General features: G+C 62.2%; 2 protein-coding genes across 4 annotated transcripts; both read left to right on the top strand.

Annotated features, from left to right (window-relative positions):
• Positions 1-942: 942 nt before the first annotated feature.
• Positions 943-8,508, top strand: MYL9 (myosin light chain 9). The gene is made up of 4 exons (XM_042021654.1): positions 943-1,023; positions 6,212-6,415; positions 7,479-7,640; positions 7,808-8,508. The coding sequence occupies exons 2-4, from the start codon at positions 6,232-6,234 to the stop codon at positions 7,978-7,980; spliced, it is 519 nt and encodes a 172-aa protein (XP_041877588.1). The 5' UTR covers positions 943-1,023; positions 6,212-6,231; the 3' UTR covers positions 7,981-8,508.
• Positions 8,509-13,544: 5,036 nt separating this feature from the next.
• On the top strand, positions 13,545-20,994 carry TGIF2 (TGFB induced factor homeobox 2). 3 transcript variants are annotated; one of them, XM_042021650.1, is made up of 3 exons: positions 13,545-13,803; positions 14,895-15,130; positions 18,557-20,994. In XM_042021650.1, the coding sequence occupies exons 1-3, from the start codon at positions 13,587-13,589 to the stop codon at positions 19,100-19,102; spliced, it is 999 nt and encodes a 332-aa protein (XP_041877584.1). In that variant the 5' UTR covers positions 13,545-13,586; the 3' UTR covers positions 19,103-20,994. The 3 variants fall into 3 exon arrangements, with proteins under 3 accessions (XP_041877584.1, XP_041877585.1, XP_041877587.1); XM_042021651.1 differs by lacking the exon at positions 13,545-13,803 and adding an exon at positions 13,874-14,082; XM_042021653.1 differs by lacking the exons at positions 13,545-13,803; positions 14,895-15,130 and adding an exon at positions 15,137-15,665.
• Positions 20,995-22,802: the final 1,808 nt, after the last annotated feature.

The following is a 22,802-nucleotide window of genomic DNA, read 5'->3' as shown; positions in this document are numbered from 1 at the left end:
GCCCCGGGACGGGAACGAGCGGCCGCGGGGGGACACGGGAGGCCCGGGCGGGATGGAGCGGGAGGGATGGAGCCGGAGGCATGAAGCCGGAGGGATGGAGCGGGAGGGATGGAGCCGAGGGGAGCAGGGGGAACAGCCCCGACCGTCCCGGGAGAGCAGGGGGAGTTGGCCCGGCTGCCTCGAGGAGCAGAGGGAGGCAGCCCCGCCGTCCCTCCACCTCTGCGGTGCTGGTGCCAGTGCCGGTGCCGGGGTCAGCCCTGGGAACCGGGCGAGGTGGCAGGCGGATCCCCGGCGTGCCGTGCCGGGCATCCTGTACCCGGGCAGCCTCTTGCCAGGCCCAGCAGGAATGTCCCGGTAAGGGCAGGCGAGGATTGGTCCTGAGCCAAGGTGTAGGTAACTGTCTGCAGTGCCTTGGAGCTGGGACATCCTGGCTTCCCCGGGAGTGCAGAGCTGCAGGAGAGGATCCTGCTGCCCATAGCTTCATCCACCTCCTGATCTCTCAGACTGTTCCAGTCTGGAACATCTGCTTTTGCTCCAAGTCCTTTTGCTGATGACCACAGCCAAGATCCAGATGCATGCGTGATACTTCAGATATCTCCCCGGTGACCTGGGAGCAACTTCAGGCAATAAACTTCTGTAAGGCAGAAAAACTTTATTTAGCTCATTTCCTTCAGCCTTAAGCACAGAGGGATGTTGTGTTTTGTTTAGTCTTTCCCATGAAAACTTGAGGTCCTCTTGGCTTCCCTCCCAGCGTGCCCTTTTGGTACAAAATGTTTCGACTGTGATAAAAGCCAGGGAAGCTCTAAAACATGGATGTGTAGGAGAAGGCGGTGGCCGGAGCTGAATTCTTTGGAGTGGAACATCCGCAAGTGTCAACAACCACCGCTGCTGACCAAAGATGGTCGGGTTCCTTCAGTCGCTGGAATTTTTTTCCTCTCTCCCTGGCAGGCTCTGTGCGTTTGTAGGAGGAGTTTGCGGTCACCTCCCCCCTCCGAGGCGCTGCGGCCACATTCCCCCGCCGAGGTGAGCCCCTTAATTCCCCTGGGAAAACAGCAAACCCCGGCCAGGGCACGTTATGCTGATTGCCCGAGGCCATGAAGACCTTGTGCCGGTGGTCCATGTCCCAGCCTCCCCGGGCATCGGAAGGTGCTGGGTGCTTGGCACACCAAGGGTGTCTGTGCCAGGGCTCCTCGTGGAAGGCTGCGGAACTTGTGCTTTGGAAGGGTTTGTGTGGGTCACATGGTGAGGTCCTTGTCTCCTAAACTTGGTGGGAAGCATCTAGTCCAGAAACCATCTGCTGAGCTTGCAGCCGAGCCCCGCAGCTGTGCGTGGGCCTGGCCAGGTCCCCAGTGTCTGGTGGAAGCTGGGGGAGGGCTGGGATGAACTCTGCATCCCCGGGGTCGCTGCACACTTTGCTCTGGCTGCCTGATGCTGCCCTGCTCCTTCCTCCCTGGCATCTGTGCTGGTGGCTGTTGCTGGACTGGAGACACAGCCCAGGGCTCGGGTTCTGCTTTCCTCTCACCTCCAGGCTCCCTTTCCCATCTCCAATAAGGCCATAAAAGGAGCAGAAGGGCAGCCGCCTCCGTTCCTGCAGTGCCGAGTGGGCTGCTCCTCCCGCAGCTCCCGGTGCCTCTGGCTGGCAGTGGGACTCCCCTGGCACCAGAAACCCGCGTTGGTGAAGCTGAGCAGTGCCACATCCCACGGGCATCCTGAGCAGGGCTGTGCTGGAGGAAAGGGATGGTTTAACAACAAATGAAGCAGGGAAGATGAGCTGCTCCCTGCTCCCTCCTCCAGCGTGACACCCCGTGCTGCGGAGCAGCCCTTGGGCTGGGAGAGGAGCCTGCGGATGGCAGAGCTTGCGGGTGGAACGATGTCCAGGCTGCTGCACTGCCCTGCAGCCTCCTGTGCCACCTCACCCCGCTGGCCCTCGTGCCACCCTGGAGGAGGGGTGGGACCTGCTGCCTGTGCGGGGCTGCCGGGTGGCCGTGTGTGGTGGGGGGCCAGTGCTTGCCCACCAGTGAACGTGGCTGCTTCATGCTCGCTGGTGCTCACAGCTCACTCTGGGAAGTGGCTCTGGGCAGAGGTTTAACCACAGTCCCCATGAGGAGCCAATGTTTGCCCTGCAGGAGTGTCCCTCGGGACAGCCCAGGCTGTTGGAATCACTCTTTCCCTCCCTGGCCCAAAGCATCCAGCAAAGGTATATCGTGCCCCTCGCTGCCAGAGTCTGGTGGAGGAGCTGCTGGAGCAGATGTCCCTGCCCAGCTGTGCCAGGGATGGCAGGGCAGCCCCACTGCAGCCTCGTCAGCACTTCCAGAGGTGGCTCCTGCTGGAGCAGCTTCTGAGGAGCCACCCTTGGGAAACCCTTGGTAGCATATCCTGGGAGATCATAGCTGCTGGATACGTGTGAACATCTCGGGGACGGGGATAGGCTGCTGCCTGTGCCAGAGGAGCTGCCCTGTCCCCTGCCTGCCACTCCTCCTTCATGCCACCCATCCTGTCACAGCCTCCTCAGCCCAGCAGTGAGCTCCCACTGGGAGAGTGAGCTGGAGCAGCACAAGAGGAGCTGCAGGGGAGGGTGGAAGCAGGCAGGAGGGAGAAGGACGGGGCTGGGGCTGCCCTGGCAGCACTGCCATGTCCCTTTGGCTTGTCCCACCCTCCCCAGCACAGCCAGGAAGCAGCACCAGGATGGAGTTGCTTGCTTGGTTTTTACCAAGGAGGAAACACATGGCAGTTTATATTTCTGATAACAGTGGGTCCTTTCCTCTTTCAAACTAAACTATTTACTAATTTATGAACTCTTTAGGTTAGCCCCATGGTCCCTTGGGCCTGGCTCTCAGGTGGGGGAGGCACAAGCCCAGTGGGAGATCATTTTGCCTCCACTGCAGGAGGCTGGGAGATTGTTTTGGCAGGAGCAGTGGCAGAAGGACAAGGGAATGAGGGCAGCTGGTGAGCTGGGGACCAGATCAGTTTGTGACTGTCATGGTGTCACCCAGCACTGACCTCCTTGGCTCTGCTGCCCAGGATCCACAGTTCCTGGGCTGGAGCAGTGCTGGGATGGGCCTTTCAGCGGGCGGTGCCAGCAGCAGGACCGGTGTCCGTGAGTCTCCCTCTTGCTGAGGAGGAAGCTGGAGGTTTGGTGGCTGCACCACTTGTCTGAGCCAAGTCCACCCCAGCATGCAGGGCAGGATGGCCAGGCATTCCCTGCAATGCTCTGGGAGCCAAGTTTCTGGGAATCCCAGAAAGCATGGCTTCGAGGACCAGGGCAGCGTGGCCATCAAGCCCTTGTGCAGAGCAGGGACTGCTTGAGCTGAATCAGGTCTTGCTGCAGATTCCTGCACAGAATCCATGCACAGGAACCTTTCCCCACACTGATCCAAAAATCTCTTCCCAAGTCCCAGGCAGCCCAAGGCAGCTGTCAAACAGCAGAGGTGGAACGACTGAGCTGGACCTTGGGACTGAGCATCTTTCCAGGGCGCATTCTGGATCAAACTGCAGATCCATCTGCTGTCAAAATCGTACTTAATGCTGCTAAGGAGGACTGTCTCTGTGGAGAGGCTGCCAAGCCATGCTGCTGCTGGTCACAGTCAGGGCAGGGTAAATATTTGGATAATATTAATTCATGCGGTGAGAGCAAAACTCCTGCTTATTTCTATAGTCTTCTGCTAATAATTCTGCTAATAATTTGATGTGCTTTGAAAGCTGAGCCCAGTGCCATGGGCCAGCAGCAGAGCTTTTATTTCTGGCTCTGACTCGGCCTGGTGGAGTTGTGGTGTTGAACTGAGCCGAGGGATGTCAGCAGCACGCGCTGCCTGGGGTGTCACTGCTGCTTGGCAGGGCATGCAGAGAGGGGCTGACCTGCTGCAAAGAGCTCTGTGGTGCTGGAGGAAGCAGCAGGCAGAGATGGACCGGGGGGATGAGGTCTCCTGCTCACCCAGTGTGGGCACAGCTGGGCTCCCCAGTCCTGCTGCTCCCCTTGGCTGGCTGGTGACAAACATCTCTTTCCTGGGGACTGGGAAGGGATGGAGGGTTCGGGGGATGTGGGAGGATTCGGTGGCTGCTGTCAGTTGCTGGGCTCGGCACAAAGGAGGGAGCTGAGGGAGGTGTGGATTCCATCCTGGAATGGGGGGCATATGGGGGATGAGGGAGGACTCCTGGGGACATGGGGGATGTCCCCTGCAGATGAAGGGCCTTGCTTGGACTTGGTGGGTGCTCCCACAGTGGGATGAGAGCGTTCTCAGGGTGTGGGAAGAGTGCCCAGCCCCCTCTGAGCTTGGCTGGTCACCATGGTGTGTTGGGCTGTGATTTGGCACTGCCTGATGCCCTTGGAATGTCCTTCCAGCACAGCCCAGCTCTGGGAACCTGGAGACCACAGCAGGGTGAGGACCAGGCTGGTGGTCCCCTACCCCAGCCTCTGCCTCTGCTACCCCTTGAGAGAATGATAGCAGGAGGGGAAGGAGAGACCTGGAGAGTGGTTCTGGTGTGGGGAGGGCAGGGGAAGGCTCTTTGAAGGCTGTTTGCTCTGCTCTGGTCCATGCCAGCAGCAGAGGATGTTCCCCAAGACCCCGTGGTCCCCCTGGGGTCAGCACTAAGGACCCAGCTGGGAAGCAGATCCCAGAGCAGCCCAGTCAGGGTGTCCAGCCCAGCAGGGACAGTCCTGGCCTGCAGCTCACTGGGGTGTGTCTCCATGAGATAGGATGTGGCTCCTGGATTGCTCCATCCCAGGGCACTGATGAGGAGCTGAGGTCCTGCTGCCCACCAGGCACGGGGCACACAGAGCACAGGACTGACACTCTGCTCTTCCACCAGAGAATCCCTTCAGGGCCCGTTCATTTGCCATTGCCCCTGCAGCTGCTCCTCAAGCCGGGCGCTGGCCTGGAGGAGGCCCAGGGCTGTGTGTGAGGGAGGAATGGCTGCGGCACAAACACGAGGGCTCGGAGCAGTGTCCCTTCCCTGGGCTGACCTCAGGCCAGCCTGTCCCATAGGCCAAGCTGGGCTTTGCTGCCATCCTGCTGGGCTAAGCCTGGCAGGATTCCCCTGGGAGAAACCTGAGCATCCTCCTGTCAGGCAGCGTGGTGGGCATGTTGAGCTCCCATGGAGCAGGGTGTCCCAAACCCTGGCTGCACCCCCACTCTGCCAGCGTGGGGATGCCACCGACCCCCTGCTCGGAGACTGAGGGGGCCTGGATGCCATCCTGGGGTGGGAGTGGGCTCTCTGCTCCAGCCCTGTTCCTGCTGGGGGCCCCAGTTCTGGCTGGGCACAGGAACCCCCACCTTGGAAGAACCAGGTTTTCCTGCTGTTGTCCTGCCTCGGTGGTGCTTGGGGTCCGCGTGGTCCCTGTGCCATTCCCCATGGGACACACACTGCCCCAGCTGTGTCCCCAAAGGTGGGGCTGTCCCACTGCTGCCCCCCTTCTCCTGGCATTCGTCAGCACCATCCTCAGTGCCCTGCGGCCCTGGGGCTGCTTGGCTCCTCTCCCGGCTCTGCAGCCCGCCGAGGCCAGTGGTCCCCTCTCTCCTCTGCCTCGGGGCCCTTCCCATGGGCTCCCCGGGCAAGGCGGGGGGCACCTGGACAGGGAGGGCAGCGGCAAGAGGTCTTTGACCCACTGGGAGGTGGGATGGATGGATGGATGGACAGACAAATGGAGGGGCATGGGAAGCAGTGGTATGTGAGGAATGTGCCTGGAGCAGATAACCCCTCCCTGCTGGCTGCTGGGTGCTGGGGCTGCTTCTGTGCCACAGCATGGAGGGTGCGAGGCTGACCCACCAACCTGGCAGCTGGGCTGGGCCTGGGAGAGCCTGCCAGAGCAAGGGGAGACTGGAGGGGCATGGCCACAGTGCCTGAAGTGTTGAGACATCCATCCCCATGTCCCCGGGACTGGCACCCAGCCCCGTGCTGGGCTGAGCATCTCTCCCTGTGCCCAGACATGCAGAGAGGACAGGCAGTGAGTGGGTTTGGAGGCTGCCTGCAGCCCCTGGGGGACAGTCCTGGGGAAGGGGAGCCAGTGAGCACTGCCTGCTCCATGACTGCCCACGGAACTCGTCAGAGCTCAAGTCCTGCCTGTCCCCATGTCTGACCCTATGGCCACCTCATCTCCCTGTGTTGTCGAAGTGTGTGACAGCTGGGGAAACTGAGGCACAGGACTGGAGGTGCCAGGGGCAGTGTGTCCCTGCCCTGGCCCCCCAGCTCAGCCTCCTGATGCTCCTGCCCCCAGGTAGCCCCCCAGCCACCAAGATGTCCAGCAAACGTGCCAAAGCCAAGACCACCAAAAAGCGCCCCCAGCGCGCCACCTCCAACGTCTTCGCCATGTTTGACCAGTCGCAGATCCAGGAGTTCAAGGAGGCCTTCAACATGATCGACCAGAACCGTGATGGCTTCATCGACAAGGAGGATCTGCATGACATGCTGGCTTCCCTCGGTGAGGACACTCTGCCCTCGTGCCCCGTGGGCCCCTCTGCCCCCAGGAACACCTCGGCAGCGAGGAGAGCTGCAGGGTGACCTCGTGCCCATGCCCAGTGCTGGACAGTGGCTGTGCTGGGATGCCTCAAAGCCTGGGGGAGGATTTCTCTGCTCCACCAGCTGAGCCCAGATGGGGTGTTTGTGAGGCATCCAAGGGCAGGCAGCAGCTCTGTGTGCTGCTCACAGGCGCACTCAGGAGAAGGGAAGAGACCCTCGGGGCTGGAGAAGCTCTGCCCTGGGAGCAGCCACCAGCTGCAGCCATGGAGTGTGCGAGTAGTCTCACCCCAGAGTGTCACTGGGGCTGTCCCCTGTGGAACAAAGCCCTCCCGTTGCTCTCAGCTGGGGTGACACAGGCTGGTCTCTGTGCTGGTGAGATACCTGGACTGGTTGAGACTTGCAGGTCTGTGCCCACTCCCTGCCCCAAGCCATTCTCCTTTGCTGCAGACCATGGCTCCCTCCTCCCACTCCCGGCGGTACCTCCATTGCGCTTTGGGAGGTCTGTCAATGATTGACCTGGCAGCCAAACCTGTTCTGGAGGTCCTGCCCGACCATGGGAGGGATCTCGCTCCTCCTGGTGAGCCAGAGCTGTGGGAGCAGAGAGGGGCCGGCGCTGGGGGCACGGACCTCAGCAGAGCAGCTAAACCATCCCCGGTGCACCCGTGGTGGGAGCAGTGCCAGGGACATCAGCAGCATGAGGCTTGTGTGAGGAGATTGCTGCCCCTCTCCTCGGAGCTGCCAGGGGAAGGAAAAGCCATGGGTTTCATTCCAATAACTGCAAATTAATAACTGCAACTCCCCCGAGGCAGAGCTTGTTCCCAGGTGTGGATGAAAGCATTGGGAGAGGTGCTGAGGGGAGAGCACTGGGCACTGCAGAAAATCCATGTTCATGGGGTGGGTGAACAAGAACCAGCAGATCAATTTGCAATGGAAAAAAGCCCTTCCAGCTGTTTGCATGGGCTGAGCCCAGGGATGGGAGCTGGGGGAGCAGGGCCCTGCATCCACCCCCTGCCTGTGTCCCGCAGGGAAGAACCCCACTGACGAGTACCTGGAGGGGATGATGAGCGAGGCACCAGGGCCCATCAACTTCACCATGTTCCTCACCATGTTCGGGGAGAAGCTGAACGGCACCGACCCCGAGGACGTGATCCGCAACGCCTTCGCCTGCTTCGACGAGGAGGCGTCAGGTAGAGCACAGCCCCTCCGCCATGCAGCCAGTCCGAGGGCTGGCCAAACCCTCGGGAGCGGTCCCCGAACAGCTCCAGAGCGGGGTGTCTTTGGGACAGGTGGGGAAGGGGCCGTGCTCAGCCCTCCTCCTGCCCCCTGCCAACGCCGTCCCCTGCCCTCCTTGCAGGCTTCATCCACGAGGACCACCTGCGTGAGCTGCTGACCACCATGGGGGACAGGTTCACCGACGAGGAGGTGGATGAGATGTACCGGGAGGCGCCCATCGACAAAAAGGGCAACTTCAACTACGTGGAGTTCACCCGCATCCTGAAGCACGGGGCCAAGGACAAGGACGATTAGAGCCCAGGGCCACTCACCCCTTCTGCCTCATCCTGTGCACACCCCCTGCCCCTTGTCCCCCCCTTGCTGCCCCAGATTCCTCCCAGGAAACACCTCCCAGGACCATCACTCTCCATCAGGACACGCTTGGAGGGGACACACTCCCATCACTGTGTGCCCATCCAGCCCTTCCCTCCCATCACGTCTCCCACCCACAGGCTCACCCACTGGGCCCCCCCGCCCGGGGGGGGCCCCCCCCCCCCCCCCAGCAGCCATTGAACCCCTCAAAGCCACCATGCCACTGGTCCCGGGGCTGGGGTGAGCATCCCCCGCTGGTCTGCTGGGATTTGGGCTGGCTTGAGCCTGAGCGAGCCCAATTCAGGGCCATAGCACAGAGGAAAAGCATCTCTTCCTCTCCTCCCACACTCCCCTTTCAGGAAAGAACCCCCACTTTGTTCCTCCTCCCTGGCTGTTTTATGGCTTTAGAGCCTGAGATCTGAGGGATTCGGGAAGCTGAAGGGGTGTGTAAAGCCTGAGGGGTGTGACAGACCTGTGCTGTGTGTGGCTCCCTCGTGACCAGTGCCGTGCTGTGCCTGGGGCTTTGGGAAGGTGGGTTTGGGCACTGCACCTCCTCACCTTGCTGCCCTTGTCAGTCAGGGCCCCTTCCAGTGGGGCAGCCTGTTTTTGAAACCAAATTGCTCTCAAATGATGTAAAGTCAGCTTGAGCATCATTTTCTGCGTTAGCTGGTGGGCTGAAGCTCGTTCTGCTTCGCCCCCATGTCGGGATGGGCTGAGACACTTTGACAAGGTGCTGACCATGCTCCCCACATCAGCTGATCCAGGGTCCCAGGGGCTTGGCTGCCTTTCTGTGTCACCCTGGGTGGGTGGGAGGGCAAGAGACAGAGAGGGTAAGAAATGGGGAGGGGGTTTGTCCCCTTGGTTTGGTTATTTGTCACCACCCTGACAAGGGTGTGGGAGCATGGGGCGCTCCCACCTTGTGAAGCTGTGTTTGTAAAATGCTGCTTGAAGCCAGCCCATCTCCCTGCCCTGGAGGGAGGGATGAGATTCCAGCAATTCTTTATCCAAAAGGGGGGACAAAACTACAAACCCTGGTGAGGGCATAGTGCATGGCAGAGATGCTCCCAGTGCTGGGAAGGCTTGGGTAGGGTCTGTGGGAGCTCCATGGGCATATGCTGGGATCAGAGGCATCAGAGACTTGCCAGGCCCCAGGTGATGCTCTCTCACCTGGGAGATGATCCATGAATGAAAAGCTTCTCCTTGGTCCCAGTGCTTCTATTTTGTAGGCACTACCAACACAGGAAAAAGGAACTAAATTGTCAGATATGAAGGGCTGAACCTGTGATCTCCAGGGAGATCCCCAGGGTCAGGGCTTGTGCTCTGCAGCAGCAGCCCCAAACCAGCCCACCTCCAGCCTCGTGGGTACCAAGCTTCTTCCCTAATTCCCTGCTGTGCTAGGGAAAACCTACAGTTCTCCCAGAGAGAATTCCCAGGCCTGAAGGCTGCTGGAGGGTGGGATGCTTTATGAAACCTCCTTCACTGGGACACCCAGCAAAGTGAACATCCCACAGACATCACTTTGGGGCAGAGGAGCTGATGCTGGAGCTGTGGAGAGATCGTCTCCTGGGGCAGCTGCATCCAGGAGTGATTTCAGCCCCCCTGACCCCAAGGGATCACCTTGTGTGACCAGCCCAGATCCCCGCAGCACCAGGAGTGGGATGGACTTACTGCTGGTCCCAGCTGGGAGCTGCCACCGGCTCCAGCCTGCAGCTGTCAGAGGTGCTGCCTCAAGCAGCTCCCAAAACTGCTCGGTCTGAGCTGCCCCTTCACTGCCATGGCTGTGGTGGCACCGTGGGACTTTCAACCCTGAGGCAGCAAAGCAGAACAAATTTGTTATTGGACACTGGGGTACATGTGGGAAGAGTAAATAAACTTATTCCACTGGCTCAGGTTTCCCAGGCTGCCCCACCCCTGGAAGTGTCCAAGGCCACGTTAGACGGGACTTGGAGCGAGCTGGGATAGTGGAAGGTGTGGAGTGAGATGAGCTTTAGGGTCCTGTCCAACCCAAACCATTCTGGGATTTGATGGATCTCTGAAACCCCAGAACTATCTGGGCTCATGTGAACCTCATGAAGTTCAGCCAGGCCAAGTGCAGGGTCCTGCACCTGGGTCAGGACAGCCCCACACCAGCACAGGCTAGGGCTGCTGGGTGGAGAGCAGCCCTCAAGAAGGACTTGGGGGTGCTGGTGGTGACAAATTGGATGTGACCTGGCCATGGGCACTGGCAGCCCAGAAAGTCGGCTGTACTTGGGCTGCATGAGAAGCAGCAGAGGCAGCAGGTGGACCAGACCTGACTCATTTCAAAGGTATTAAATGGCAGCAAAATAAAGACATTCATTTCAGAAGTGTTCGCTTGGGGCAGGAGGACACCAAGGTAGGCAAATAACCCCCTTTTGGTCAGTCTAGAAGAGCTGCTCCCAGTGCAGAAGTGTGTCCTGAGCTCGGAGGGCCCCTCCTATGTGTCAGTCTGTGCCCGTGGCCCCTGGGGCTGTCCCTGGCCCCATCCCCTCTGCAGCCTCCCCCCGGGTATTTGTCCACAGGGAGGAGATGCCCTGAGCCTGCTCTGCTCCAGGCTGGGCAGTCGCAGCTCTCTCAGCCTCTCCTCATGGCAGAGATGCTGCAGTCCCTCCATCACCTTGATGGCCCTGTGCTGGACTGTCTCCAGTCTGTCCCTGTCTCCTGTACTGGGCAGCCCAGCTCTGGGCCCAGCACTCCAGGGCTGCCCTCACTGGTGTGGAGCAGAGCGGAAGGATCCCCTCCCTCCGCCGGCTGTGACACAGCTCCCAGTGCAGCCCAGGACCCCCTGACCCCAGAGTGTTTGCTGTTCTCCAGTGCTGTGAGCTCCATCCTGGTGTCCCCACAGCTCCTCTCGCCATGTCCAGAGATGTAGGTTAGAGGAAAAGGGCACAGCAGTGCCTGCTGAGAGAGGGTCTGTCCTGCCCTACAGCCTCCAGAAAGGAAACAGAGCAGAGTTTCCCCAAGGGAAGGGGCAGGAGGAGATGGAGGGGCTGCAGTGCCCAGCTCCCAGGACCAGTCCTACTGGGGGAATCCCAGCCTGCAGCAGGTCCAGTGGCCCTGAGCAGGGAGCAAGACCTGCTGCTGGAGCAGTGGCCCCAAGGGCAGGGTGGCAGCAAACAGCCAGCACAGCCAACCACAAATCCAATTTTCCTTGCTAAAAATGCAGATTAAATATCAGAGGGTGGGCAAAGGATGGAGAGAGTCCTGTCTGGGAAGGGTCGGTACCCTGGGAGGCTGTCTGGGGATTCCATCATCCCCCTGGGGTTCCAAGCACCCCCCTGGGAGTTCCAGCTTCCCCTGGATTTCCAGCGCTTCCCCTGGGAGTTCCAGCTTCCCCTGGATTTCCAGCGCTTCCCCTGGGAGTTCCAGCTTCCCCTGGATTTCCAGCATCCCCCTGGGGTTCCCAGAATCCCCCTGGGTTTCCAGCATTCCCCCTCAGGCTCTTGTTGGCTGATTGTTGTTCGAATTGCTGAAGTTTAATAGTATTATCATGTCAATGGGCCTGGGCAGGGCCCAGCCTGGACGCGTTCGTGATGGGAAGGGCAGGGAGATGCACCACAGCCCCTTCCCTGGCCCCTCATCCCCGAGGCTCCTCACTCCCCATCAGCTGGGCGCTCCCCGGCTCCTGTGCCAGGCTGGGCTTGCCCAGGGATTTGGGCTCCTCCCGCGCTCCACTCTGGCACCAATGGGATTTTTCCAAAGCTGCTTCCACACAACCAGGCCGGGGAGCAAGGGGGGGTGGAGGGATGCGGGGTGGGGGGGGACTCGTGGCCCCGTGGGCGGGTGTTTGAGCCCAGGGACCATTTCCCGGTTGTATCAATTCGGTGGAAGACTAAAACAGCGTTTGCCAAAAGGTGGGAGCAAAAGTAGCCTGCTCAGGAGGACAGTCTTGCTTGGGCAGGACACAGACCCTGGGCAGCGTCCACGGGAGTGCCCAGGGGGGTCTGGGGTGTCACACACCAGGAACGGGCTGCAGAGGGAGCAGAGTGGGCAGGATGAGCCCACCCTGCCCGCTGATGGTCCGGAGTGGGCAGGAGCCAGCCTGGCGTGAGAGGGCTGGAGGGCCAGGGGATGCTCCCTGCCCCGGGGTGGCCCTGCAGAGGGTGGGATGTGCTGCCAGGGCCCCCACACCCCACCTGTGCTTCACCAGCCCCTGCTGCCTTGGCATGAATGCAGCAGTAGCAGGTCGGGGCACAGTTCCACTCAGGTCATGGAAGATTTAGAACCAACAAAACAAATGCTTTAAGGAATTCTCCTTTTTCTTTTGCTATTTAATCCCTTATTGCACGACACAATCTGCTTTTCCCAGACCAAAAATCAACCATAAAAGAAGGTTTTTTGTAGCTTTTTTCAATACATGAAGGGATTTCCATCTTTTACCCTGCGAGCAGCAAAAAGGGAAGGGAGGGAGGGAGGGAGGGGAGCTGCAGCACAGCCTGCAGAGGTGGTGGAGCCTGGGAGGAGGGAGCTGCCTCTGAAGCAGGGTGATATCAAGCCAGGTCTTCGTGGGGAGAGGTGGAGCAGGACCCGGTGGCCCTCGGGGTGCTGTGCCCCAGCAGCACACAGGTCGCTGGGGGATGCACACGCGTGTGCTCGGCTTGGCAAGCACGAGCATGGATGTGCCCAAGACGGGGGATGGACATCCCGGGAAAGGACATCCCCAAGAGATCCCCCCCAGACAGGGGTCTCTGCGGGCAGGGCTCTGGGCTGGCTCCAGGACAGGGCCGTCTTGGCTTCCCATGGTGGCACCTTCTCCACCACAGGTGCTGGGATGTGGCACCACTGCTCTGAGCAGCTCTTCTCTCTTCTTCCCACTGATGAAGACACCGCTCCAGGGGACCCACGATGGACACATTCCCTTGGGCCTCACTGAGCACCTGGCAGAGGGTGACAGTGCGACCCAGCCCCACATCACAGAAGGGCACAGAGCTGTGCTGGGGAAATTTCCATGCTCACCACACCTTGGACCAGCAGCACATAAATGGAGCAATTCGGTCTCCAAAACTCCAAAGGTGACCTTGGGCTCTGCTGGGATGGTGGAGAGACACAGGGAGAGCAGAAGAACTTTCAGAGACCTTGGCCAGCCTGATGGCCATGGCACAGTGATGGTTCCACCTGGTTCTTTCTCGGTCACCACCATTGCTTGGAAACACCTTCCTCTGTCACGGAGCAGTGATGTGCTGGGCTTCTGATTTCCTATCTGGCAAGGACCAAATGAAGCACTGGTGGAACTTCAGGGTGCTCTGAGGTCCCCAGGGTTGTCACCCACACCTGCCCCTGCACCTCCTGTCTGAAGGCCTATCCCTGTCCCCTGCCCACAGACACCAGTAACCCCTGGGGCTCAGCTACAGGATTCAACCAGGGGGAAGGAACTTGTGCAGTGCCCTGTGGGGTACCCCGGCGTGGATGCCCCTGGGTGGGAGTCCCAAGGTTGGTGTCCCCGGGTGGGTGTCCCCAGGTGTGCATCTCTGGATGGGTGTCCCTGGGCGGGTGTCTCCAGTGGGTGTCCCTGGTGGGTGTCCCTGGGGGGAATGTGCCCAGGTGGGTGTCCCCGGGACTGGTTGTCCCCATGTGGGTGCCCGTGGCTGGGTGTCCCCGAGGGTGCCCCTGTGCGGGTGCAGCTCCGCGGGGGGGGGTTCCGCGGGGCCGGGCGGGTGCGGGGGCTCCGGGGCTCCCCCTGTCCCTGCTCCCTCCCGCCGGGGGCCGTGTCCGGGAGCGGGGCCGAGCTCGGGGGTGCGCCGGCGCCAGGTACCGGCCGGGACTCCGCGGGGCGGGGGGGGCCGGGGGGCGGGCGCCCGCGGGGGGGGGGGGGGCGGCGGGGGGGGCCGGGGGGGGGGGGCCCGGCGAGTTCCTGCCTCCTCGGGAACAAAGGGAACTCTGTCTCGGCATCTGTCACCGCCGCCCACCCAAAACTTTCCGCCGCGCCCGGCTGCCCGCCCGCCGCCGCGGGACGGCCCCGCACCGGCCCCGGCACCGAGACCCCGGCGCGGCCCATGCGAGCGCCCAGGCGGCGGCGGCGGCCCGGGGGTGAGCGCAAAGATGGATCCCGGGGGGCGCGGGGGGAGCCTTTGTGCGGGACGGAGCGGCCGGGCCGCGCCAGCGCCGCCCGAAGTTTGCGGGAGCCGCGGGCGGGGGTCCCGCCCGCCCCCGCTGCAGCTCGGAGTTACGGCGGAGTTTGCCCGGCCGGGGATAACTCGGGGCCGGCGGCGGAGTGCGGGGCCGGGGCCGCTCTCCGGCCCCTCTCTCCCCCCGCCGCCCGGGGCCCGCGGCTGCCGCTGCCCCGCTTTGTGTCGGCGGCCCCGGCCCCTCGCTGCCTGTTGCGGCCGGAGGGGCCACGGGCCCGGCCCGCACCGCCCCGCACCGCCGGGCCCCGGCCCGCACCGCCGAGCCGAGCCCCCGGCCCGTGACAGCCGCCCCCGCCTCCACCCCCGCCGCACAATGACCCCGCGTGGTTCCTCTCCCACTCTCCAGCTCCGGCCTCTTTCTCCTGCTGAGATTGTTTTTGTTTTTAACTTCCCCTCCTCCCAACCCACCCCATGCTTGATTTTTTTTTTTTTTTCCCCCTTTCCCGCTGCGGTGCCCCCCGAGCCCCGAGTGCCCCCGAGCCCCGTGCCGTGCGCTGGGCTCCTCCGCACCCCCGGGGCTCTGTTTGCTGCCCCTGTTGTCCCGCCGGTGCCGGTTGTTTGTGTCTCCCCGGGGGTCTCTGCCTTTGGATTCCCCCCCGGCCGGGCCCAGAGGGGGTGAGACCCCCGCTGGAGGCGGGGGGAGGTCGGTGGGAGGCCCCTTCCCCTCCCCCGACCGGACACCGCCTGATGCTCCCTTCGGTTCCCCCTCTCCAGGATTCGGCCAGGAGGGTCCCGCGGGCAGCTCCACCATGTCGGACAGTGAGCCGGGGGACGAGGACGGCGCCACATCCCCCGACCCCTCGCAGTGCAAGAGGAAGAGAAGGGGCAACCTCCCCAAGGAGTCGGTGAAGATCCTGCGGGACTGGCTGTACGAGCACCGCTTCAACGCCTACCCCTCGGAGCAGGAGAAGCTCAGCCTCTCGGGGCAGACCAGCCTCTCCGTGCTGCAGGTAGGAGCCAGCCCCCAGCCGCTGGGGACACCGCTGGGGACACTGCCACGCTGTGTGGGACAGGAGGACCCCACTGAGGATCCCAAAGGACTGGGCAGGCTGGGATCATTTGCCACTGAAGGGCACTGAGGAGGCGAGGGAAGGGATGTTGGGGGAGGAAAGGCACCTGTGTGAAGGGAGGTCTCTTTGGGGAGCCGTCTGAGCCCTGGGGACCAGCTCTGCTGGAGCAGAGCATTCTGGCCAGCCAGAAGGTGGAGGGACTGGAGTGGGAGCAGGCTGAATACCCTGTTGTCAGTAAAAGCTGCACAGGTGGGAGGGTTTTGGGAGATGCTGTTTTATCCTGTTCCGCTGAACACCCCCAGCAGAGGCCAGGATGACCACCCCCTGCACACAGAGCTGGGCAGAGGACAGCCCTGGGGCTGGGCAGGGCCAGGAGTTAGACTTGATGATCTTTGTGGATCCCTTCCAGCTCAGGATCTTCTGTGATTTTAACCAGAAGGGAGAGGCCGGGCTGGGCTTTGAGCCTTGTAGGCTGGTAAGTGCTGGCTGGCCCCTGGTCCCAGTTACACCAGCTGCATTAAGGGGAGCCCAGCTGGGGACTCCTGTCCAGGAGTCTCCCTGTCCTGCTGCTGGCTGTGGGCTGATGTTCTCCATGTGGCACCATGGCACAGGAGCCCTGGGCAGCAGGGGGGATGAGCAGCGCTCATCCTTCCCGCGCTGGCGCGCTCCCTGCCTGTGCTCAGGGTGTCTGGGAGGGCCTGCCTGTCGCTGCTGTCCCTGTGCTCCCTGCACAGGCCTGGTGCCCCGGGCCCCATCCCCCTCTCCCAGCCTGACAGGGTGTGGGCTTCACTCTGTTCTCTGCTTCTGGGGTGCAGTGGGGTGCAGGGCAGTGGGTTTGCTCCTCTCCTGGAGCTTCCTCTGTACCTCTCGCTCCTGTCCCTGTGGCTCAGCACAGTCCTGGCCAGCTGTCCCAGCCCAGACACCGAGTGTGGACAGGGGCTGTCTGCTTCCCCTCTTCCTGGCCAGCAAGGCAAACCTGCTCTTCCATTCTAATGTGTTTCTGGAAATGTTGGCTGTGCCACAGGTGTGTGTCCAGCAGCTGCTCCTGGACAGGCTGGAGCTCCTGGACAGGCTAAAGGCTGAGTGTCAGGGTAGCAGCGACGGGCTTGGGGCTGTGGGAACTGGACTTGTCCTGGACCAGGTTGGCATGACAGTGCCTGGCACACAGGGGTTGCCCAAGGGCTCTGGTGGGACTGGCAGGTGCCTGGCTGTCAGTGCCCTGGGCCCCATGGGACCCGGGAGGAGGCTGGCACATGGGTGGGCTTGTGTTGAGGTGTGGCCTTGCTGTGTGCCAGCTGTTGTTTGCTCCAGGTGACCCCCACAGCCAGTGTGTGGCCCCTGTTTCCCCCAGGCAGGGGGTCCCAGCCCAATGGGTGGCATTTCCCAGTGCCATCCGAGACTGGGATTTCTGCCAGTCTGAAGGGATGCTGCAGGAATCCATGGGGATGCTCCCTCTGCCTGTTGGGGTGGAGGAATGGGACACTCCATGGTGTGGCCGTGGGTTTCAGTCTGTGGTGCTGATCTGACCCCTCCAAAAAGCCTCTGGAATGCAGGGCTCTGCCACAGCCACTGGCCAACCCCCCCAGTTGTTTCTTTGTGCACCCCCCTGCCCGCTCCAGTGGCCTGGGGAGCTGGAGCCGGGCACTGGCAGCCAGGGAGCAGGGAGAGTGGGAAGCCATGTGCCTCCCTTGCAGAAATTCCAGAGCTAAGGAAGCGGCACCTGCTCCCACTGAGGCTTCCCGGACAGCAGCAGCTCTCCAAGCCAGTGCCCTGCTGCGGGATGGATGGGCTTTTCCTCCCTGTGAGGGGATGCTGCTCCCGGAGTGCTGGGGGGAGAGATGCTGCCCCCGCAGTGCTGGGGGGACAGATGCTGCCCAAAGGGACAGAGTGGGGTGTGCTGGTGGGGGGGAAGGGATGGCCCTGATTAAAAATCAATAAGCTGCTTCAGAGGCAGAGCATGTCCCAGCTCTGTGACAGTGCCTGCTGTCACAGGGGCTGCGTGTGCCCGTCTCCGTGCCGTGTTCTCCAGTGGGAAGTGAATGCTGGAAGGAGCATGGTGGTGGGGACAGGCAGGATTCTGGGGGGTTCTCAGCACTGAGGAGTTGGGCTTTTTGTTGGGAGTCCATCTCTCTGGTTGGGGATCACAGTGGTGGATGGCCGTGGGATCACAGGATCATGTCAAGGGGGCCCAGCTGAGGCTTGCAAGGGAGGGGGTTTGGAACAGAAAAGGGAGTAAGACTGGTGTATTTGAGGGTTTTAATGCCAAATATTGTCTTAAAGACAAAAAAACGACAACTGACATCTTGCTGTGATTGAAGTTGTGGCAAGTTCTCTCTCCCTGGGGGAAATATTTTCCATAGCTGTTGATTTAGGAAAGATCAGGCATTTTTTCCCCCCTGATTTATTCTCTTCTAATTGTTTTCTAGGAAGACGGGACTTATTTTAATGTAGCATTTTATATAAAGATGCTGAAACAATCCATGGCCAAGGCTCCATAATGGCAAAGGGCTGCCAGACGTGCAGCCTCTGTGCTGTGCAGATGTTTCGGGGAGCCTTTAGCGTGAGCTGTGACCCAGCTCATGGGCAGAGGCATGGGGAGGTGTCTGTGCTACCCTGTTCCCAGCCCTGTTAGGGGCTGAGGGGCTGCAGCTCCATCACCTGATGGTTTCTAGGGTTTTCCATCCGTGCTGCTCTCCTGCCATCCATCTGCTCTGGCAGCCTCAGTGCTCCCATTCGGGTTGGCAGCGCGTTGGCACCGGCAGCAGCGTGGAAACAGGGCTGCGCCCTAGGATGGGTCACCTGGAGAAGGAAAAACTGTCCCGAGCCTGGGGACCTGCAGGATGGGCTCCGAGCTGGCTGTATGCAATGCCACGGCCTCTGGCTGGGGAATGGCAGGAGCTGTGCTGTACCCGCCTGCAGCTGGGACCTTGGGGCTGCACTGGGGGACAGCACTGAGCCCCTCCTTCCCTGGGGGCAGCTCTGCTCAGGAGCCACCGCAGCTCCCGGGGCTCCGGGCAGTGGTGCTCTGGCTCGGGGGCGGCTTGGCCCCAGCAGCCCAGGCTGTGCCCGTTCCTGTGCTGCGATGGAGAGCAGGAGCTGTGGGGCGCAGTCCCGCAGCAGGGCTGCCAGGGCGGGGGGTAACCGGGACAGCGCGCAGGGAGGAAGGGGCTGCCCCGGGCAGGCGGTGCCAGGCAGGAAGCAGCCGGTGTTGGGGTTTCCGTGGGTGCCAGCACTAGTTGTGCCCCTCTGGAGCCCCACGGGAAGGAGGTGCAGGGCTGAGGGGAGACCTGTGGTAGTCGGGGTGTGTGGGAGCTGCTGCCGGTTCGCTCTGGGGCTGCAGCCCCCGCTGACCCTCTCTCCTCGCAGATCTGCAACTGGTTCATCAACGCGCGGCGGCGGCTGCTCCCCGACATGCTGCGCAAGGACGGCAAGGACCCCAACCAGTTCACCATCTCCCGCCGCGGGGGCAAGGCCGGCGACGTGGCCGTGCCGCGGGGCGCCGCCGCCGGCTCCGGGCTGCTCGTGGTGCCGCCCGTGGCGGCCGCGGGCTCCTCCAAGGTGCTGTCGGTGCCGGTGTGCCCGCAGGTACTGTGCCACCCGGCGCTGGCCGTGGTGAGCGCCCACAGCCCCGAGTGGGAGAAGCCCCCCGGGCCCGAGGCCGTGCCCAGGGCGGGCGCGGGGCCCGGCGGCAGCACCCTGACCCTGCTGGCGCGGGCCGAGGCGGGCAGCCCCACGCCCGGACTCTTCAACACGCCGCCCCCGACGCCCCCCGAGCTCTTCGGGGACGACTTCAGCAGCTTCCAGCTGCTGGTGGAGGTGGCCCTGCAGAAGGCGGCCGAGCTGGAGCGGCAGCGGCAGGGGGGGCAGCTGCCCCTGGCGCCGCACACCGAGCCCCCCGGAGCCTCCAAATAACGCCGGGCCGGGTCCCGCAGTGCCCTTCCCCGGGGGGGCCCGACCCTCCCGGCCTCTGCCTCACCCCCATCCCAAGAGCGGCCTCCTGCCTCCCGGCGGCTCCGGTCTCTCTCGGCAGCCAAGGCGGCAGAGGAGGGGCCGGCCCGGCCCGCCACCCTCCTGCCGGGAGATGCCCTGCCTGCCGAGGACGCTGCCCCGGCTGTGCCCGGGACCGTCGTGACCGTCGTGACCGGAGCTCGGCGCTGGCCGGAGCGGGCACTGGAGCTCCCCTGGAAAACCTGCTGATCTCTTCCTCTCCTGCGAACAAGGCTCCAGCCAGCGCCGTTTCCTCAGGGAGACAGAGAGAACCTGTTTTTTTAACGCTGGCGTCTATTTTAAGGACTGTAGATGACGAGCTTTGTCTCCCAAATCTCTGATCTCTTCTCCCTTTCCCCCCCGCCCCCCCCTTTGTTTTTGGGGGACCTTTCTGTTTCCCGGTGCTGGCCAGGGGCCCTACCTTGCCCAGGGAAGGGCAAAGGACAGATGAACTGGAAACATGGAGTCTGTGGCATTTTATCATGGAAAAAATAGAACCCTCCTCTTCCTTTTTAGGTTGTTCTGGATGCTGCCAGTAGAAATCTCTATGGTGCTGTTTAGAAAGTTTTTTGTTGAAACATTTTCCCTTTAATTGTGATTTGTTACATGATTATTACATTTTTTTTCTGTTTTCTTTCTTTCTTTTTTTTTTTTTTAATCTATAAGCATTTCCACAACTTCCCCACGTTCCCCTCGAATTCATGCTGAATGTGTGCATGCTGTGCCCAGAGCAGTGAGCGCGTGGCCAAGCCTGGGCAGAGCTGAGACTGTGAATTTTGTACCCAACTTCCTTTCTTTTTTTTCCTTTTTTTTTTTTTTCCATAAAACCTTTGGAAAGAGGCGTGGTGCGGGCACGGCCATGTGCGTCCTGCAAGTGCAGCCGGGGGTTCCTGGGAAGCAGCGCTGGGAAGGTGCAGGATGGAGGTGTTGCTCCCGGTCCCGTCCCTCCCCGCCGCTCGCCAGTGCAGTGCTGGGGACCTCTAGTGACAAACTGGTGTGTGCTGGGAGCCGGGCCCGGGCGGGTCGGGGGCTCTGCGGCAGTTTTTGGGCTCCTGGCTGGGCGTCGCTCGCTGTCCCTGGGTGCGGTGCCGCGGTCAGGCACTGCTGTGCCCTGGGGGGGTGTCAGGTAATGACCGTGCCCTGCCCGAGGAACACCAATCCCGTGGGTAATTAGCCAGATGAGTTGATGACCAGAGGGGGTAAAGCTGCAGGACCGGGAGCTCTGCGACGCTGGGGGAGAGCACTGGAGGCAATGGGGCTAGAAGGGAAAAGCACTGATTTGGGGGACTGCTGTGTTCCCACCCCCCATTTCTTCAGAGGGAAGGTGCAGGGGAGAGGGTGCTGTGGGAAGGCTTCCCAGTAGTGTCACCTTGGCAGGTGCCCTGCGCAGTGCTGGGCCAGCTGGGGTGGGTGCTCCTCATGTGCCTGTGACCAGCCCCTCTCTCACGCCCACTTCCATTTCTGTGTCCAGCCTTCTCCCTTTGACACCTTTCCAGGGAAAGTCCTGAATTTTGGGACTCCCTCTTTCACCTCGGCAGCCCCCCGCAGCTCTGCCCCTTGCCCTAGGGGAGGGAGAGGCTTTTTGGTCTCCTGCTCTGGTCTCGCCCCAGTCAAACCAAAGTGGTTTCCTTCCCCCAGAGCTGTGCCTGCGCCAGGGGCTGGTGCTCCTGCCCTGGGATGGACCAGAGAGTGGGGAGGGCAGGAGTTATTGGAATTAAATTTATGGAGAAATAACAAACTACTGTAAATATCTTTTTGTTTGTTTTTTCTATTGTCAAATAAAAGTTTTTTTTAGTTTTGTTGGTTTTTTTAAAATATGAGCTGTGTGCCAGAGTGAACTGTGTCATTTGTGGGTGCCTCACTTGATTCTCCACCACCAGGAGAAACTCCTGGGCCACCCCGGAATAGCACCCGGGTGTCCCCCACTCTCCATGGGCTGCTGGGGCTTTGTGCTTGTGGTGAGAGATGTGGGATAGGGCACGTTCCCAGGGGAGTGGGGGCTGGAGCCAGGGCAGGGTCTGCCAGCCCAGCTCGGGGGTCTGCTCTGTGCCAGGGGGTCGCAGCTGGGGACACCACAGCTCTGCTGCCCCTTCTGCAGCCCCAGACAGCACTTCAGGGCTCCCGAGCTGTACAGAGGGGCCAATGCCCCTTCGGACCCCCAGGCAGGTCGAGCAGAACCTCGGGGACCTGCTCCCCCCACCAGAGGCCCGCGGCTCCCGGGGGCTCAGGACACGGGGCCGATGGGCGGTGTGAGGGCACAGGGGTCACACGGGGGAGGCACCGCTCTGACCCCCCACACCCACCTCCATCGCCTCCCAGGGCACCGGCGGGGACTGGTGGTGCTGGGAGGGGTCCTCCAGTGGGACCCCCGGCCCTGTCCCAGCCCTGCAGCCCCCCAGGCCCTGGGCTCTGGCCTGGGCACACGGAACAGCCTCATTAATGTGACACTCTCCTGTGTCCCAGAGCAGTTTGGGTTGGAAGCACTTGGGCCCAGCCCCCTGCCAGGGGCAGGGACACCTTCCAATGTCCCAGGCTGCTCCCAGCCCCAATGTCCAGCCTGGCCTTGGGCACTGCCAGGGATCCAGGGGCAGCCACAGCTGCTCTGGGCACCCTGTGCCAAGGCCTGCCCACCCTCACAGGGAACAATTCCTTCCCAATATCCCATGTGTGTCCTTGATCTCTGTTAATGTGAAGCCATTCCCCCTTGCTGTGTCACTCCACTCCCTTGTCCAAAGTCCCTCTCCAGCTCTCCTGGAGCCCCTTGAGGCCCCGGAAGGGGCTCTGAGGTCTCTCCGGAGCGTTCCCCTCTCCACGTTGAACATTCCCAGCTCTCACAGCCTTTCATGCTTCCCACGCCACTGCCGACCCTGCCCCCAAAATCCCCACGAGTGGGTGGGTGAGGCTCCGGGACGCCTCCGGGGCAGCTGCCGCCCATCGCTGGGGCGGGTCCGGGCTGTGCCCAGAACAGGGCAAGGAGCGGGGAGCGCTGCGCATCCCGAGGGACCCCGAGCCCCCGGGCCCCACCCCCGCCTGGTCCTGCCGGGAGCTGTGTCCGGGCCGGCCCCGGGGCCAGCCGCTGCCCCGCCCAGTGGGGGGATGCCCGGGCAGAGGGAGCCGGGCCGGGGCCGCGGGGATTCCCGCGGGAAGCCCCGGAAGGAGCCGGGAGCGGCTCCTGGCGCTGGGAGAGCGCGGGGCTGTAGCGCCCGGCCGAGACGAGGACACCTGGATCCCGGACACGGACACAGGACGGAGCCAGGGACCGGGATACGGGATACGGGATACAGGATACGGGACCCGGCCCGGGCCAGGGACACCGCGCACGGCCGCGGGCACCGACCCGCCGGGAGCCGGGGTTGGGGCGAGCGGAGGCCACGCCCACCACCGACACAAGCCCCGCCCCCTCCCCGCAGCCTCACGCCCATTCGCCGCAGCGGCACGCACTGTGCTGTGATTGGCTGACAGGGCCATCCCGGAAGTGCTTTGATACACGGCCTCACCCCCTGTATCCACTGGGGGCGGCCATTTTGTTTCACCCGCCATCTTATGGTAGGGCGCAGCCATTTTGTTAAACGTCATGCCGCTCTGTGATTGGCTGACAGCCATCTCGTGACACCACCATCCCCAC

The sequence above is a fragment of the Corvus kubaryi genome, unplaced genomic scaffold (assembly GCF_017639235.1).
Source record: "Corvus kubaryi isolate FWS band 111438036 unplaced genomic scaffold, C.kubaryi_AGA036_p1.0 37157, whole genome shotgun sequence".
NCBI classification, from domain to species: domain Eukaryota; kingdom Metazoa; phylum Chordata; class Aves; order Passeriformes; family Corvidae; genus Corvus; species Corvus kubaryi.
The sequence above is the reverse complement of the archived record's forward strand: the minus strand, read 5'-3'. Positions and strand labels throughout refer to the sequence as shown.

Excerpts from the sequence above, each read along its gene's own strand:
- MYL9 (XM_042021654.1), top strand. The coding sequence starts at position 6,232 with ATGTCCAGCAAACGTGCCAAAGCCAAGACCACCAAAAAGCGCCCCCAG. Across the intron at positions 6,416-7,478 it reads TGACATGCTGGCTTCCCTCG|GGAAGAACCCCACTGACGAG; the intron begins GTGAGGACACTC and ends TGTGTCCCGCAG. Across the intron at positions 7,641-7,807 it reads CTTCGACGAGGAGGCGTCAG|GCTTCATCCACGAGGACCAC; the intron begins GTAGAGCACAGC and ends CCCTCCTTGCAG.
- TGIF2 (XM_042021650.1), top strand. The coding sequence starts at position 13,587 with ATGTGCCCAGGTGGGTGTCCCCGGGACTGGTTGTCCCCATGTGGGTGC. Across the intron at positions 13,804-14,894 it reads CGGGGGTGCGCCGGCGCCAG|GATTCGGCCAGGAGGGTCCC; the intron begins GTACCGGCCGGG and ends CCCCCTCTCCAG. Across the intron at positions 15,131-18,556 it reads CCAGCCTCTCCGTGCTGCAG|ATCTGCAACTGGTTCATCAA; the intron begins GTAGGAGCCAGC and ends CTCTCCTCGCAG.